This window comes from Erythrolamprus reginae, chromosome 1, assembly GCF_031021105.1.
Source record: "Erythrolamprus reginae isolate rEryReg1 chromosome 1, rEryReg1.hap1, whole genome shotgun sequence".
Classification (NCBI taxonomy): domain Eukaryota; kingdom Metazoa; phylum Chordata; class Lepidosauria; order Squamata; family Dipsadidae; genus Erythrolamprus; species Erythrolamprus reginae.
The window spans coordinates 106,080,722-106,096,944 of record NC_091950.1 but is presented as its reverse complement, the minus strand read 5'-3'; the positions used below and the strand labels follow the sequence as shown (position 1 = coordinate 106,096,944).

At 36.5% G+C, this 16,223-nt stretch overlaps 1 protein-coding gene across 5 annotated transcripts in view; it reads right to left on the bottom strand.

The window, feature by feature from the left end:
- SHANK2 (SH3 and multiple ankyrin repeat domains 2) overlaps positions 1-16,223 on the bottom strand; it is a 460,235-nt gene that overhangs the window by 283,078 nt on the left and 160,934 nt on the right. For all 5 annotated transcript variants that reach the window (XM_070761430.1, XM_070761447.1, XM_070761457.1 and 2 more), the window contains one exon: positions 4,701-4,814. In XM_070761430.1, coding sequence (XP_070617531.1) covers positions 4,701-4,814 — 114 coding nt within the window. The remainder of the gene's footprint in view (positions 1-4,700; positions 4,815-16,223) is intronic.

Below are 16,223 nucleotides of genomic sequence, written 5' to 3'. Positions count from 1 at the left end.
TAAACAAGAATACTGTACTCTTCTCATTATATTTCTTTAAAACAGGTTTTTAAGAAAAATATTTATGTTATAAATGAAATTGTAAGTATTGTTATTTTTACATGATTCAGCAAATAAAGATTCTATGAATGCATCCATTTTAATTTGTATTATGGTAAATATAGATAAATATGTATTTTGGTAAATATAGATAAATATAACCTATACAAACAAATGCCTTTTGGATATGCTCTCTGATTTTTAAAAACCAGGACGGTTTCTAAGAGAAAAATGTTTAAGAGAAAAATGTTTAAGAAACACTGGTCCAGAATAATATTCTTCTATAACTCCTTAAAACCCACCTTTGCCGTCAGGCATGGGGGAACTAAGACATCTTCCCCTGGGCATGTTTAAATTGTGTATGGTATGCTTGTGAGTGTGTATGTACTATATGGGGTTTCTTTTTAAATCTTAAATGTTTTAAATGTATTCAGATTATTTATGATTTGTTTTTCTCTGCTGTGAGCCGCCCCGAGTCCTCGGAGAGGGGCGGCATACAAATCTAAATAGTAAGTAAGTAAGTAAGTAAGTAAGTAAGTAAGTAAGTAAGTAAGTAAGTAAGTAAGTAAATAAATAAATAAATAAAGGAACCAATTAGGTTTGTAATACGAGGTATTACTGTATTCTATTCTATTCTATTCTATTCTTAAAAACAAAAAAAGGAAAAGAGTTTCCTGAGAGATCTAGCCTGGAACAGGATCTTGCTTTTAATTTATCTGGCACTTATGATGAGCCCCTTAGTAGTAATAAACCTGCTAATACAGATTAATGCAGATTACCGAGAGAATTTTAAATGTTGATCTCTAAACTGTAAGAGTAGGTATTAACGTTACAAATATAATTTGGTCTAAATCAGTGTAAAATTCAACACTATTAATGGGTGCTTGTCTTGGAAAATATTTTGTATCCCACTTTTATTATTTTTACAAATAACTCAAGACAGCAAACATTTCCAACACACTTCCCTCCTTTTCTCCTCCTATTTTTTCCCACAACAACCACCTTGTGAGGAGAGTTGAGATGACAGAGCACCACTGGCCCAAGGTCACTCAGACAGCTTTCATGGCTAAGGTGGGACTTGAATTTAGAGTTCCACAGTCTCTAGCTATATATTAAGTCCAGTATTAAATGTAACACGTCTCCAAACAGCACTTGCTAAACAGCATAAACGTAAAATGGCATAAAACTGCTTGATAGTATTGTATCATATTGATAGCATGGTATTATGGGAATACAGATAGTCCTTGACCTACAATCATTTGCTTAGTGATTGAAGTTACAGTGGCACTGAAAAAAGAGACATGATTGGTTTTCACACTTATGCCAATTGAAGCATTCTCTCAGTCAGATTGAGATGATTGACAGCTGGCATGTATTTATGACAATTTGAACTTACTAAGAGTACTTTACTTCTACTGCATTTATTTATTTATTTATTTATTTATTTATTTATTTATTTAGTTAGTTAGTTAGTTAGTTAGTTAGTTAGTTAGTTAGTTAGTTAGTTAGTTAGTTAGTTATTGGATTTGTATGCCGCCCCTCTCCACAGACTCGGAGCGGCTAACAACAGTGGTAAAACAACATGAACAATCCAATTAATAAAAACAACTAAAAAACCCTTATTAAAAAAAACCAAACATACACACAAACATACCATGCATATCTTGTAATAGCCTAGGGAGAAAGGATAACTTAACTCCCCCATGCCTGGCGACAAAGGTGGCTCTTAAGTAGTTTGCGAAAGAAAAGGAGGATGGGGGTCGTTCTAATCTCTGGGGGGAATTGGTTCCAGAGGGCCGGGGCCGCCACATAGAAGGCTCTTCCCCTGGGGCTCGCCAAACGGCATTGTTTCGTCGACGGGACCCGGAGAAGGCCAACTCTGTGGGACCTTATCGGCCACTGGGATTCGTGCGGTAGAAGGCAGTTCCAGATGTATTCTGGCCCAATGTCATGTAGGGCTTTAAAGGTCATTACCAACACTTTGAATTGTGACCGGAAACCGATCGGCAGCCAGTGCAGGCCGCGGAGTGTTGCAGAAACGTGGGACAATCTAGGAAGCCCCACGATGGCTCTTGCGGCCGCATTCTGCACGATCTGAAATTTCCGAACACTTTTCAAAGGTAACCCCATGTAGAGAGCGTTGCAGTAATCGAACCTTGAAGTGATGAGAGCATGAGTGACTGTGAGCATTGCATTCTCCTGGCCCAACAAGTTTCTTTCTAACTAGCCTTAAAAAGCAACTGAAGTTCATTTCAGATTGTTACACTAAAGTTTCCTGATGAATCTAAATGAATTAATTATGCCCTTACTGTTGATTCTTCATTATTATATAGCCTGTTTCTCTTACCTAGCAAGATTTCAATATTTCAAGGCATAATTAATGTTGCCTCAATGCCAGAGTAAAATAACACTAATGAAGACACCTATGTTTAGTTCTGACCAGGGCCACCAGGGCCACAGCTAAATTTTAGTAACTTGTCAAAGCATAACTTTAATATCTTAATTAAGAACACTCTTGAGAGCGTTTCCAGACAGACGGTTCTCAGCATGATCAATCAAAAGAAATTTTGGCAGCTATGCCAAAGGTCCTTCTCTCCTTAACAGATAAATAGAAGAACGAGGATTATGAATACTGCCACCTGTGAATAAGAAGATAAAGATCTTATCTTCTATTATAGGGCATTTTATATATTTACTTGGCTTGTACCCATCATTCTGCCCAACTGGGACACTTAGTGCTAGCATTATAATAAGTCAAATCAAATCTTTATTTCAATCATTGACCAACACAAATGAACATAGTGTGAATTCTGGCCCTTCCAATGATATTAATAATCTAATTCATGACATATAAAATATATTTTGTAGATCAGTGATGGCGAACCTTTTTTTCTTCAAGTGCCAAAAGCACATGTGTGCATGCTATTGTGCCCATGCGACTGCCTACACCCATAATTCAATGACCCCCCCTGCCCCCCCTGCACACACACATGTGATACCCCTATTAACATGTTTTTTGACTTCGGATGGACTCATTTTTTGCCCTCCCCAGGCTCCAGACACATTCTTGGAGTCTGTGAAGGGCAAAAAGGGATTTCCTGCCCCCTCTGAGACCCTCCAGAGGCTGAAAATGCCTTCCCAGAGCCTCTGCGCAAGCTGAAAAATCAGCTGGCTGGTGCGCACATACACACTGCAGATTAATTAGGGCAACAGATCATGTGCCAGCAGATATGACTTTGTGTAACACCTGTGGCACTCATGACATTGATTTGCCATCACTATTGTATAAATTTAGATAACACATTTTAAAGTAAACATTAATAACATAATGCTAGGGTAGTATAAATAACTGAAGTATATATAAAGCATTCTAATAAGTTTCAGTAGTAAAACAAATAAAAACTATGAAATAAAAATTCATTAACCTAAAAAAAAGATGTAAGAAAGTAACAAAACCAACAATAAAACAAATATTGAAAAACTGGTTCTTGCTAATGATCAATTCTCAATGGATTTTTCATGCTGCAACTTTTAATAGGTGGACTTCATATGTGGTGAACAAATTATACAGTATTTCAAAAGTAATAAACAGACAGGGGATTCATTTATGCAACCTGGCAACCTCCCAAGTACAGTACTGAGGAAATAAGAGCACTTTGAATGTCCCTATAAAACAAACATTTAAGAACATGGCCATTTAAAATATACAGTACAAACTTCCTATAGTTTCTCTGCAAAAATAACAAAGGGAGAGAATAACAACATGCCTAAAGCAAAAGCTTTTCTGAATTTTGGGAATTCTAGTTGTATAAGATACATCAGAAGTGTTACAATATATTTGCAAATTTAAAAGGGGTATTTGTTGCTGTATCTAAATTAGCCTTGGATATAGAGTACAAGGTTGTTTCAGCCAAGAAAAAGAAGTTTGTTTAGTATTAAAACATTTGGAATAATTTTGGGGAGGGAAATAGTTGCAACTATTATATTTGCTCTTCAACATATTCGTTGGCTTCAGTCTCATCTTAAATAATAATAATAATAATAATAATAATAATAATAATAATTATTATTATTATTATTATTATTATTATTATTTATTAGATTTGTATACCACCCTCTCCAAGGACTTGGAGCGGCTCGCAATAACAATACAATACAATACAAATCTAATATTAAGAAAAACAAGTTAAAACCCACTATTACTAAAAACAATCAGTGCTTTAAGTAAATATAATGAAAGTGAAGCTCCTTAATGTGAGATTAATCTTGTCTGATTAAACAAGGTGAGACTAAAATAGGCATTAAATCTATAAAGAAGAGAAGACTGATGTCATCTATATATCTTGGCCAATGAATTCTAGAAATTGCCCAAAGCATTTGGAGGTCATCTCATTGCTCATAAGAGATTTAAATGCATATTCAAAGAAAAAAGATTTTTTTTAAAAAAAAAATCATCCATATTTATTTTTAAGCGAAGAATCATGCATTTAAGATTTTTACTTATTTCACATACTAGTAAAGAAATATCTGTATCGTAGCATAACTCTATAGTTTAAAAAAAAACTATAATTACTCTTTTTTAAGAGTAATGTTTTAATTCAGTAAAAGCCTGATGAAAACCTGTAATATGTAGAGCTTACTCTTGAATTGCACCATCTCACCTGGTTTACTTTCATTTGGCTTATATTGCACTTCCTCAACGCATTCTGCAGGAAACCATCCAACATGTCCCCGAGTACTGCCTTCCCAGTATCCACCCTCGCCGATGTTCAAAACTAGAAAGAAAATAGAAAAATATTGGTCATTTTTTGTTGTTTAATGTACAACTTTAAATGATAACACTCAAACTTAAATAGATAGATTGCGCTTGATGCAGTTTCAAATAGTACAATATTCTATTTAGTGCAAATTATAAGTTGATATTTTGGTCACGTTTAATATAAGACCAAGTTCTGTTATTGCTAGACTGCGTTGAGGTTACCATATGTGCAGTTCTGGTTTTAGACACTAATTATTATGTTAGCAAAATGGGAAAAGGAAGATTCCATTTGAGGTAAGTTCAAAAAAGAAGAACCTCACTTTGAAGAATGGTAACAGAATGCAGGAGATAGCAGTTACTGTTTGGATGTGGGTTTATCCTCCAGTTTGTCCATGTTCACTTAATTTACTTATTTAAATATTTATGTGACCTATATATAGTATGGCAGGTCATAATCCATTAGAATGCAATAAAAATCACTAAAGCTGCATAAAGCTAACTGCAGGATGGACTAGATAATGATCTTGTTAGCACATCCTGAATTAGGTGATAAAGAAGTTTTTGTCAGTGCACAGTAAGCTTACTTTTAATTATTACACTTAGGTTTTTTACTTATTTTTATTTTGCTTTCTATAACTATTCTGCAATTTGCTAAAAGACGTTTCGGTGAAATCACATTCACCATCATCAGGCTGAAGTTCGATATATATATATCGAATCCCAGTAAGGAAGGGTGTGGCTAGCTGATGAGGCCAGAACAAGGCCGAAATGGTGCCATCCTAGTCTCCCTTAATTTTAAAATTTCAGCTAAAAACATTTGATACATACAGAATATAGTTGTCGGCTATGAATAAATTAACTGCCTTGAAATGGTCCTGGGTTGGGCCTAGAGGCAAAAAGGAGCTGTGACGTTCCTTCAATATACCAGGGTGATCCGACATAAAAAAACATATAGCCCCTCCCTGGTACAGAGCTGGAGGGATCAAGGTCTGGTGGCTCAACTGCTAACTCTCTGCCTTACAAGGCAGAGGCTGCCAGATCAAATCCCAGTAAGGAAGGGTGTGGCTAGCTGATGAGGCCAGAACAAGGCCGAAATGGTGCCATCCTAGTCTCCCTTAATTTTAAAATTTCAGCTAAAAACATTTGATACATACATACATACGTATGTATGTATGTATGTATGTATGTATGTATGTATGTATGTATGTATATTTGACATATATATATATATATATATATTTGTTTTCGTATATTTTCACGGGTATATGTATGTAGATTGTTCTGAGTTCGGGTTTTGCCCTGTGTAATATTTTGCATGTTTATGCGACGTTTCGGTGAAATCACATTCACCATCATCAGGCTGAAGTTTCCAAGCTTCGTGCTGTTGTAAAATGGATTTACAATGTTGTAAAATCCATTTTACAACAGCACGAAGCTTGGAAACTGGATTTACAATGTTGTAAAATCCATTTTACAACAGCACGAAGCTTGGAAACTTCAGCCTGATGATGGTGAATGTGATTTCATTGAAACGTCGCATAAACATGCAAAATATTACACAGGGCAAAACCCGAACTCAGAACAATCTACATACATACATACATACATACATACATACATACATACATACATACATATATATATATATATATAACATATATATATATTATTTTAAACTTTTGTTATATTGCATTCATAAACATATAAAAATTATGTTTAAAAGTTTTTCATTGCCTATTTCTATGGAACTAATTACCCTATTTTCAGTAATAGGCAGCCAAATTTTTTACTGCCACACTGTCATGCCACTGGGTAGGAGTGGCTTGCTGGCCATGTGACCGGGTGGGAGTGGCTTGAATGATCATCATCGTTCAAGTTAACTGTTAATTCCTTGACTTACAACCTCACCAGTTCTGTTAGCTGGGGTGACAATTTGCTTCTCTACTTCCTGGGTTGCCCCCACCTCAGGCTGGGTAGCTAGGTGAATGGGTGCCGATCAGCTGTTGAGAAAATAGGGAGGAGGAAATGGGGCCCCCTGCAACTCCTGCCGGTGCTGGTTTCCCTGCCGCTTTCTGAAGAGGAGGATGAGGATGGGAGGGGGCATAGTCAGCTGGAGCTGGATACACAGCTTCATTTCTGCTGGTGGAACTGTGTTCCACCCCGCCCAGCCTGCTTCCCACCCCTGCCTATTTCCCATAGAAACATCACTCTGAATAATGCATATTCAAATAATGCAACATAGGATTTCTCATCAGCACTATTTGAGATGAACCTGTAATAATTTTTGCAATAAACTAAGGACACCATGAATAATTAATTTATACAAATGATTTTATGCTCAAGTATGAATAACAATGAAATATAAATAATATAGACATTTGCATACAGTATTCATAATGTACTAATAAAACATGTTTTGACAAAGGATTAAGGAAATTAATTTAAAACTAAAATAAATAATCTAATGTAAAAGATGCCTTACATTCGAAGCATTTTTCACACAATTAGCAGACGTCCCTATAGTGAATCTTAAAATGGGTTATCAGAAATTCCAGAAAATGAGTCTTGAAAATTCAGTGAGACTTCGAAGATCCTGCTTCAAAGTAAGTGTTACATGAATTGCAAGTTAAGCCTTTTATAAACTGGGTTGGAAATGATACCACTTAATGTTATTCTAAGGAAAGGCACTTGTGCCAATGACTAACAGCTTTAGTTGAAAAGCTATGTTCATACAACCCACAATCAGTATAGAGTACATTTTTAATTCTATAAAAAATTTCACTGCTAAAGAAAAATAACAATGTCAGCACATGTTCTTAAAAGACTAACAGTGCACAAAGACATTACTTTTTAAATATGGGCACTATGAAACTGACAGCTACAAAAACATCACCAAAAATTCTTTTTAAAGACACGACAGATATTAATGATTGCTCCCTTGCCTTGTGTGAATCTGATTGGAATATTGCAATGTTTCTCTCTCATTCTTCCTCAGAAAAGCACATTTTCCTCAGAAAAGCACATTCCCCTTGCACAGAGACCTATCATTAAATATATTTAATTTTAATATATGTTTAATAAATCACACATGTTATTTACATAGTAAGTATTAAATATATATATTTCTAATTAATATATAATTTGAAATAATATATTTCAAATATATATATATATATATATACACACACACACACACAGTGATCCCCCGAGTTTCGCGATCTCGATCTTTGCGAAACGCTATATCGCGATTTTTCCACCCGATGACGTCACTCCTTCCTTTCTCATCTTTCTTTCTCTCTCTCTTTCTCTATCTTGCTTCTTCCTCTCTCACACTCTCTTCCTCCCTCTCTCATCTCTTTCTTTCCTTCTCTCTCTTTCTCTATCTCTCCCCCTCTTGCTCTCGAGCGGCAAGCGAGCAGCCGGCCGGGCGGGTGGAACGGGCAAGCAAGCAGCCGGGGCGGGCGGGCTAACGGGCAAGCGAGCGGCCGGGCGGGTGGGTGAACGGGCAAGCGGAGTGGCCGGGCGGGCGGGTGTACGGGCAAGCGGAGCGGCCGGGGCGGCGGTGTACGGGCAAGCGGAGGCGGCCAGGAGGGGCGGGTGAACGGGCAAGCGGGAGCGGGGCGGGTGAACGGGCAAGCAAGCAGCCGGGAGGGGCGGGTGAACGGGCAAGCGGCAAGCGGAAACCCCATCTTCGGCTCCTCGCTGCTGCCGCGCTGCGGAGCAGATCAGCTGGTTGGGCGGCTGAAGGAACCTTCCCTGGGTCTTCTCCGCCACCCACACCCAAACTCCACCATCTGCGCATGTGCGGCCATGAAAAAAGGGCGCGCATGCGCAGATGGTGTTTTTACTTCCGCACCGCTATATCGCGAAAAATCGAGTTTCGCGAGGGGTCTTGGAACGGAACCCTCGCGAAACCCGAGGGATCACTGTATATATATATGTTTCAGGTTCAAGTCCCAGTGGGTATGGCTAGCTGATGAGGCCAAAACAGGGCCGAAATAGATCTATCCTAGTCTCCCTTAATTTTCAAATTCAGCAAAAAAAACACAAAAAAACCCCATGTGATATGTGTGTGTGTGTGTGTGTGTGTGTGTGTGTATGTGTGTATATATATATATATATATGTGTGTGTGTGTGTGTGTGTGTGTGTGTTTTCGTAGATTTTCACGGGTACAGGTATGACGGTCTTGGTATATTCGGGTTTCTTCCCGTGTAGGATTTGGAAATTTCTGGCGACGTTTCGACGAGGTCCCACTCGTCATCTTCAGGCTGGTGTTTCTGTCCTTGTTCTAAGGCGAACACTGTGAGACCTGAACTGCCTTCCTTCTATAAATACTGGTGGCTGGGTATGGTTTGATGGCTCAGCAATTGCCTGCTGTGTAGAAACTTCCTGGTGAGTCAGTGGGGTAACATCTGGGGTCGTTGATGTAGCTAAAGTATGCTGATTAGTTAATGGTTGTTGATTAGGCGTGATATCCTGAGTATAGAAGGAAGGCAGCTCAGGTATCGCAGTGTTCGCCTTAGAACAAGGACAGAAACACCAGCCTGAAGATGACGAGTTGGATCTCGTCGAAACGTCGCCAGAAATTTCCAAATCCTACACGGGAAGAAACCCGAATATACCAAGACCGTCATATATGTATATATGTCACATGTTTTTTTGCTGAATTTGAAAATTAAGGGAGACTAGGATAGATCTATTTCGGCCTTATTTTGGCCTCATCAGCTAGCCACACCCACTGGGACTTGAACCTGCAACCTTTGCCTTGTAAGACAGAGAATTATCCTCTAGGCTACAGTATCCAATCCCTTCAGCTCTGCATATATATATAATGTACGGTAACTTATATTACAGTTGGATAGTTTTTAATCTTCAAAATATTCACTTTATCATTAATTTATTCACATCTCCAGAAATTTGTTTTAGAGCTTTTCCCCCCCTTAACTTCCTTCTTTCATCTTTATCTCTTTTATCCATTTTTTTAAAAAAGCTTCCAATATGGATTTAGTCAATTTACTATCATTATTCAGCTAACTTAGTGCACAATTTCTTAAACTTTTTCTGAAGTAAATTCTGATGGTGTAATTCTTCTCTTTGAAGATTGTTCTAACAATCCTCTTCTACCCTCCCCATTTTGCTGCTTCTCTGATGATTGCCATTCTAATATTGTTATCCAAAGTGAAAGTGTCTCAGTTGCAAGGAAAAATATAAAAGGCAAAACTTTTATTTTTTTCCCCGTTATGTCTTCTAGTGCCCTTAATATTTTTGTTTCAAATTGTAATCTCAACATACAGCATCACTGTCTTATTCATATTACCTTTATCTTTTGTTTTGTATAATGCATCAATTGTAACTATTTAATAATAATAATAATAATAATAATAATAATAATAATAATAATAATATTCCCATGAAATTCCAGTTCATTTGTGTATTTTAATTTCAATTTCCTCAAGAGCACTTTCTTCACAAAATTACTTTTCAAAATAATTAACATTTTTATCTGTTTTAAATTTTCTTGTTGTACTTTTTCTCAAAAGCTTTGAAGTTTTTAAAACTCTTTTTAGTCCAAAAATAATGTTGACCCATTTTATGCAATTCTCTTATCCTGCCAGTCCGAAAATCTCTATTTAGCTATAAATTAATTACATTTGAAAAAGGTTAAAAAAGCGAGCCTTGTGCAAACCCTTTGTCCATATCGATGTTAACTCTCCCAACTAAACCAGAAAGGAAACATGACCAGGTGAACTTGATTTTTTTTGTAATTTATTTATATTTATTGTTAATAGTGTCTTTCAAGTCTGAAGTCTCATATTACCAGCACCATCATGTTTAGCCATCTAATTCATTAGGATGGGTTCTGAATTTTTTCCTGTAACCATTAAGACCTTGGGACTTCTCCCTTTCTTGGTTAATTGCTTCTAGGCAGCATATCATTCCCTCATTTCCAATGCCATCATTTCCCAATGCCATCCTCATCTTTCAAAACATTAGGCTGCATTACAACTGTGAACTTGATTGAAAATCTTCAACTCTCAGCAGTTCAATTCATGAGTCAATCACAAAAACTTTGTTTCCTGCAGCGGGTCTGGAATGCAAGTAGGCAATCTCCCAATTTCTTCTTTATCTGGAAAGATAGTGGTGACCAGAATTCACCATATGACTGCTGAACTCCACTGCAATGCTGACTCCACTCTTTCAGGGACAACTAGTCCGCCATAGATTCTTATCTGGAAGACGTTCTTTTCCAAAGTCCACTTTTTACTTCCATAGATTGTTATCATTTTAAAAAAATTGCCAATTCTGACATTTGCAGATATAGAAACATCATGGCATCTGAATATATCTCAGGATATTCATTGTCATGCCACCAAATGCCAGTTTTTAATGTATTTGATTGCTAATTTATTAATAGATGCTTAAAGATGATAGTTATTCACCACTTCAATGTATTTATTGTCAGTTTTAAAGCTGGTTGTGAAGTTTACATTTAATAATCAAACTTTCAACTGTCTTGTTTTTTTCATCCCTTGAACTGTTCAAATGTTTATTTGAAGGCAAGGGGCGTGCATAAGTGCACCATTGTGCCTACCGTCTCTGTCCTACTGTCCTATTGTCTTCTCTTATAATTACTTCCTATGTTATGTTTATATATACACTGCTATCCTATATTGTTTAACAAATAAATAAATAAAAAATAAGGTGTAAAATCTGAGCAATCAGATTATGGGAGAACAAACTAAGGAATATTTTGTAGAAGCCATTTAAGAAGCAGTCAAGTAGCTTACTATGAATCACATTTATCTCACAAAATATATTTAAAGTTGTAGATTAAGATTAGCAATAGCATTTAGACTTGTAAACCATTTCCTAGTGCTTTACAGCTCTCTTTAAGCAGTTTACAGAGTCAGCATATTGTCCCCAACAATCTGGGTGTTCATTTTACCAACCTTGGAAAGATAGAAGTCTGAGTCAACCCTAAGCAGTGAGAATCGAACTGCTGGCAATCATCAGAATTAGCCTGCAATACTACATTCTAACCACTGTGCTATCACGCCGCATAAGTTGGTTTGTATTGATAATACTGTTAATTTAACATAGCAACGTTTTAGGGGGGAAAGCAATAAATGTTAAATTGTAGCAATATCTGAGTAAGACATTTTCTATGACCTTGATCGCTGGCATTGCTTTGATGGGAAAAACACTCCCACCAAATATCAAATTTATTTTTATCAGCTGTGGATTTCTTTGTGTCATGGGTGTTAGACAGAAATGATGTCACTGGGCATGACTAATGGCTCAAAGTAAAGAGATATATTTAACTAAATTACCTAATAGTTTGTTAATGCAGTAATTTATATCTATTTTTAAATCTTTACCAGAATTTGATCCAGTTTCAGCTTTCTTGGAACAATGTCTATCCTCCAAATGATTTGGTGCATGATTTAGGCTTGTCTAGCCTTGTATTTCCAGATAGGTTAAACTACAACTGCAAAAATTACAATCCCGCATAATAAATGGATATTAATTAGTATGGTCCTGCTCTGACCTGCCCCTATTAATTTCCAATATGGTATCATGTAATACCATTGAGAATATGATATATTGGGAGATGGAAAACTGTGAGACAAGAAACTAGGAAACTACCTCATTGGCATAGTGTAGGAGCACAAGAGGAGAAAGTGCTACATATACCAATATCAATACCACAGTATATTCATCTCCATTATCAATTGTTTTATTTATGTTGTATAACATTTGTTTAAAAAATAATGCTAATAAGTGTTACTTTTTTTGTAGTTTATTGCAAGTGCTGATTTTAGAATATTCTAAAATGATCTGGATGGAACAGAATATAATTGGATGTTTTGCTCAAGAGTTTGTGGCCTCCATGACAACCATCAGTCTCTTCCAGGTAATTTCTGGCCTAAAACAGCCAAGCAGGAGGCTACATGCTGGACCTTGTCTTTTGCCTAGGAATACCTGTATTCTGGCTTGACATGGAAGGTATGACATCTAGTGCTTTGTTCGAGTCACATCAGTTCCTGGCTCAGACAATGCTAACTACTGCTAACAGGTACTTAGTGGAGTTATTAAGTGAACTGACAGATGGTTTTACAGAATACCTGGTCAAGCTTTAGCAGCAGGAGATCCCCTCTTTGATTGCCTTTGGGTTTCTCCCAGAAACTATCAGGAGAGTAAGCTGACAGTGTGTAGATTGTTATATATACATTGTTCTATTTTTACTTTGAATTTAATTATTTTGCTTATCACAGGGATTTTAATTGTTATAATATATGCATATAATATATATTACATCCCTGAGTCTACGGAGAGGGGCGGTATACAAATCTAATTATTATTATTATTATTATTATTATTATTATTATTATTATTATTATTAATAATAATAATAATAATAATAATAATAATAATTATTATTATTATTATTATTATTATTTCAGCCATTAACTAATAACAGTCCCTATGGATTAGGACACTATATGAATTTAATAAATGTAATAATAAAATTTTAATAAAAATAAACAATTTTTAACAATAAAATAAATTAGGTTCAAAACTATGGCAATTGGCAATTGTAATTTCCCATCATTCTTGAATGTGCTGAAGCTTGGATGGCCAAAGACAGTCTCTCATATCCTATATAGGATTTCAACTTACCATACAGAATGTACAATATATGCTATAAACACTTAGAAAATATGTTTGCATGGAATGAAAGAAGGCAATAGAAAACTAATTCTGCATTGTTGCCAAGAAAACTACATGGAAATGTCAGTGAAGACATCAGAACTCAAACTTGACTGTAAGAAGACTCTTTTTAATCTATTACCATACACAGCCAGGAATATATAATGAAGCCAATTAAGATACTTGGCCACACTACAGGGCAAGTGGTGACATGGGTAGAAGATTCAATCTCTGCTAAAAAATGTAGAATTATAGATAATAACTATATTTGTAGATTGCATCACTGGATACAATCTCTACTAAAAATTGTAGAATATGTAGAGTTGTGTATTAATCGCAAAAACCACAGCCCTACAGTCAGTCACCTCAGGGAAAAGGGACATCATCACACAAAGGGATCTAACAGGACTGCATCTAAGGGATGTGCAAAGCACTAAAAAAAAGATATGCTTTACAAAGGATGCTTTGTAATACAAAACTTTGTATTACTAATATATTAATACAGGAAATAGTGTAAGGGCAGACTAGATGGACTATGAGGTATTTTTCTGCGGTCAATCTTCTATGTTTCTATGTTAGCACAAATACAACATGTCCCTTCACAGCCTGTAAAATCAGCCTCATCCTTTGGAAGGCTGTTTGAAAGACTACCCTGGCCTATCTGCCATCTGTGGTGGTCTCAATGGAAGTTAGGCCATAGCATATTATTATTATTATTATTATTATTATTATTATTATTATTATTATTATTATTATTATTATTATTATGTCAATACAACACAGCAAACGAGATCACTACGCTGAATTTCGTATTTCATCACCAGTCAGGCGCTTCCCAAGCACCTAGGACTGCGTGATGTAGCGGCGAATTATGTTTGCCAATCCCAATAAAGCGGCCTTTTGCAACTGACAGATGGAGATTTTGTCAATTCCGATGGTTTTCAAATGTCCACTGAGATCCTTTGGCACTGCACCCAGCGTGCCAAGTACCACTGGGACCACTTGCACTGGCTTATGCCAGAGTCGTTGCAGATCGATTTTTAGATCTTCGTATTTCACTAATTTCTCTAGCTGCTTCTCCTCAATTCTGCTGTCTCCTGGGATTGTGATGTCGATGGTCCATACTTTCTTTTTCTCCACAATCAAGATGTCTGGTGTGTTATGCTCCCGAATTATTATTATTATTATTATTATTATTATTATTATTATTATTATTTGTTAGATTTGTATGCCGCCCCTCTCCGCAGACTCGGGGCGGACTCCGCAGACTCCTTGCTTATAAGCAAGGACAGAACATCACCACAAACTTTCCAAAGAGAATACAAATATTGTATATAATTTCCAAGATCATGCAAAGGGAAGGGAAGGAAAGAACCAAGATGTGAGTTTTGCTGACTGAATTATTTCTTCTGCAAGGCGAAATAAAGCAAGCCTAGCCCTCCAGCTGACAGAATTGGTCAACCAACAGATATTACAGCAATCTCCTCTGACTAGATAGATGCTTCAAAATATCATACTCCAAAGAAAAAAAATCTTTTAAAAACTATTTTATATAAATTCTCCAACACTGGAAGTTTTTAAGAAGATGTTGGATAACCATTTGTCTGAAATGATGTTGTGTTTCCTGTCCAAGCAGGGGGTTCAACTAGAAGACCTCCAAGGTCTCCTCAATCTGAGTATTGTATTGGCAGTTCTGTGTTAGCAAAAACGTCAGAAGAAAAGGATTTAGTGGTAGTGATTTCTGACAGTCTCAAAATGGGTGAACAGTGCAGTCAGGAGGTAGGGAAAGCAAGTAGGATGCTTGGCTGCATAGCTAGAGGTATAACAAGCAGGAAGAGGGAGACTATATAGAGCGCTGGTGAGACCACATTTGGAATACTGTGTTCAGTTCTGGAGACCTCACCTACAAAAAGATATTGACAAAATTGAACGGGTCCAAAGACAGGCTACAAGAATGGTGGAAGGTCTTTAGCATAAAACGTATCAGGAAAGACTTAATGAACTCAATCTGTATAGTCTGGAGGACAGAAGGAAAAGGGGGGACATGATCGAAACATTTAAAAATGTTAAAGGGTTAAATAAGTGTTTTTAATAGGAAAGTGAACACAAGAACAAGGGGACACAATCTGAAGTTAGTTGGGGGAAAGATCAAAAGCAACATGAGAAAATATTATTTTACTGAAAGAGTAGTAGATCCTTGGAACAAACTTCCAGCAGATGTGGTAGATAAATCCACAGTAACTGAATTTAAACATGCCTGGGATAAACATATATCCATCCTAAAATAAAATACAGAAAATAGTATAAGGGCAGACTAGATGGACTATGAGGTCTTTTTCTGCCGTCAGTCTTCTGTGTTTCTATGTCTCTTCCAACTCTACTATTCCATTTCATTCCATTCTATTCTTAAAGAAGGAGATCAGGGCAGGGCTGGCAGAGCAGGGCAGAGTCTCACTATGCAGAGAACCTCTCCACACAGTGTGCTATCTCCCCTGCCTGCTCTCGGCTAGAAAAAAAAAAGATTTTCTAACTGTCTAACTTTTCTAACAGGGAAGAGAGCCAGCACATTGGACTGAAGGAAGAAAGCTTGAGATCTGGGCATTTCTCATTGTCCCAGCAAATTAAACAATATTTAAATTACAAATAAAAAGCAAGAGGAAGAGACGACCACCATTGTGTTGGAAAAGGAATAGGGTTGAAAAAAATGAAGAT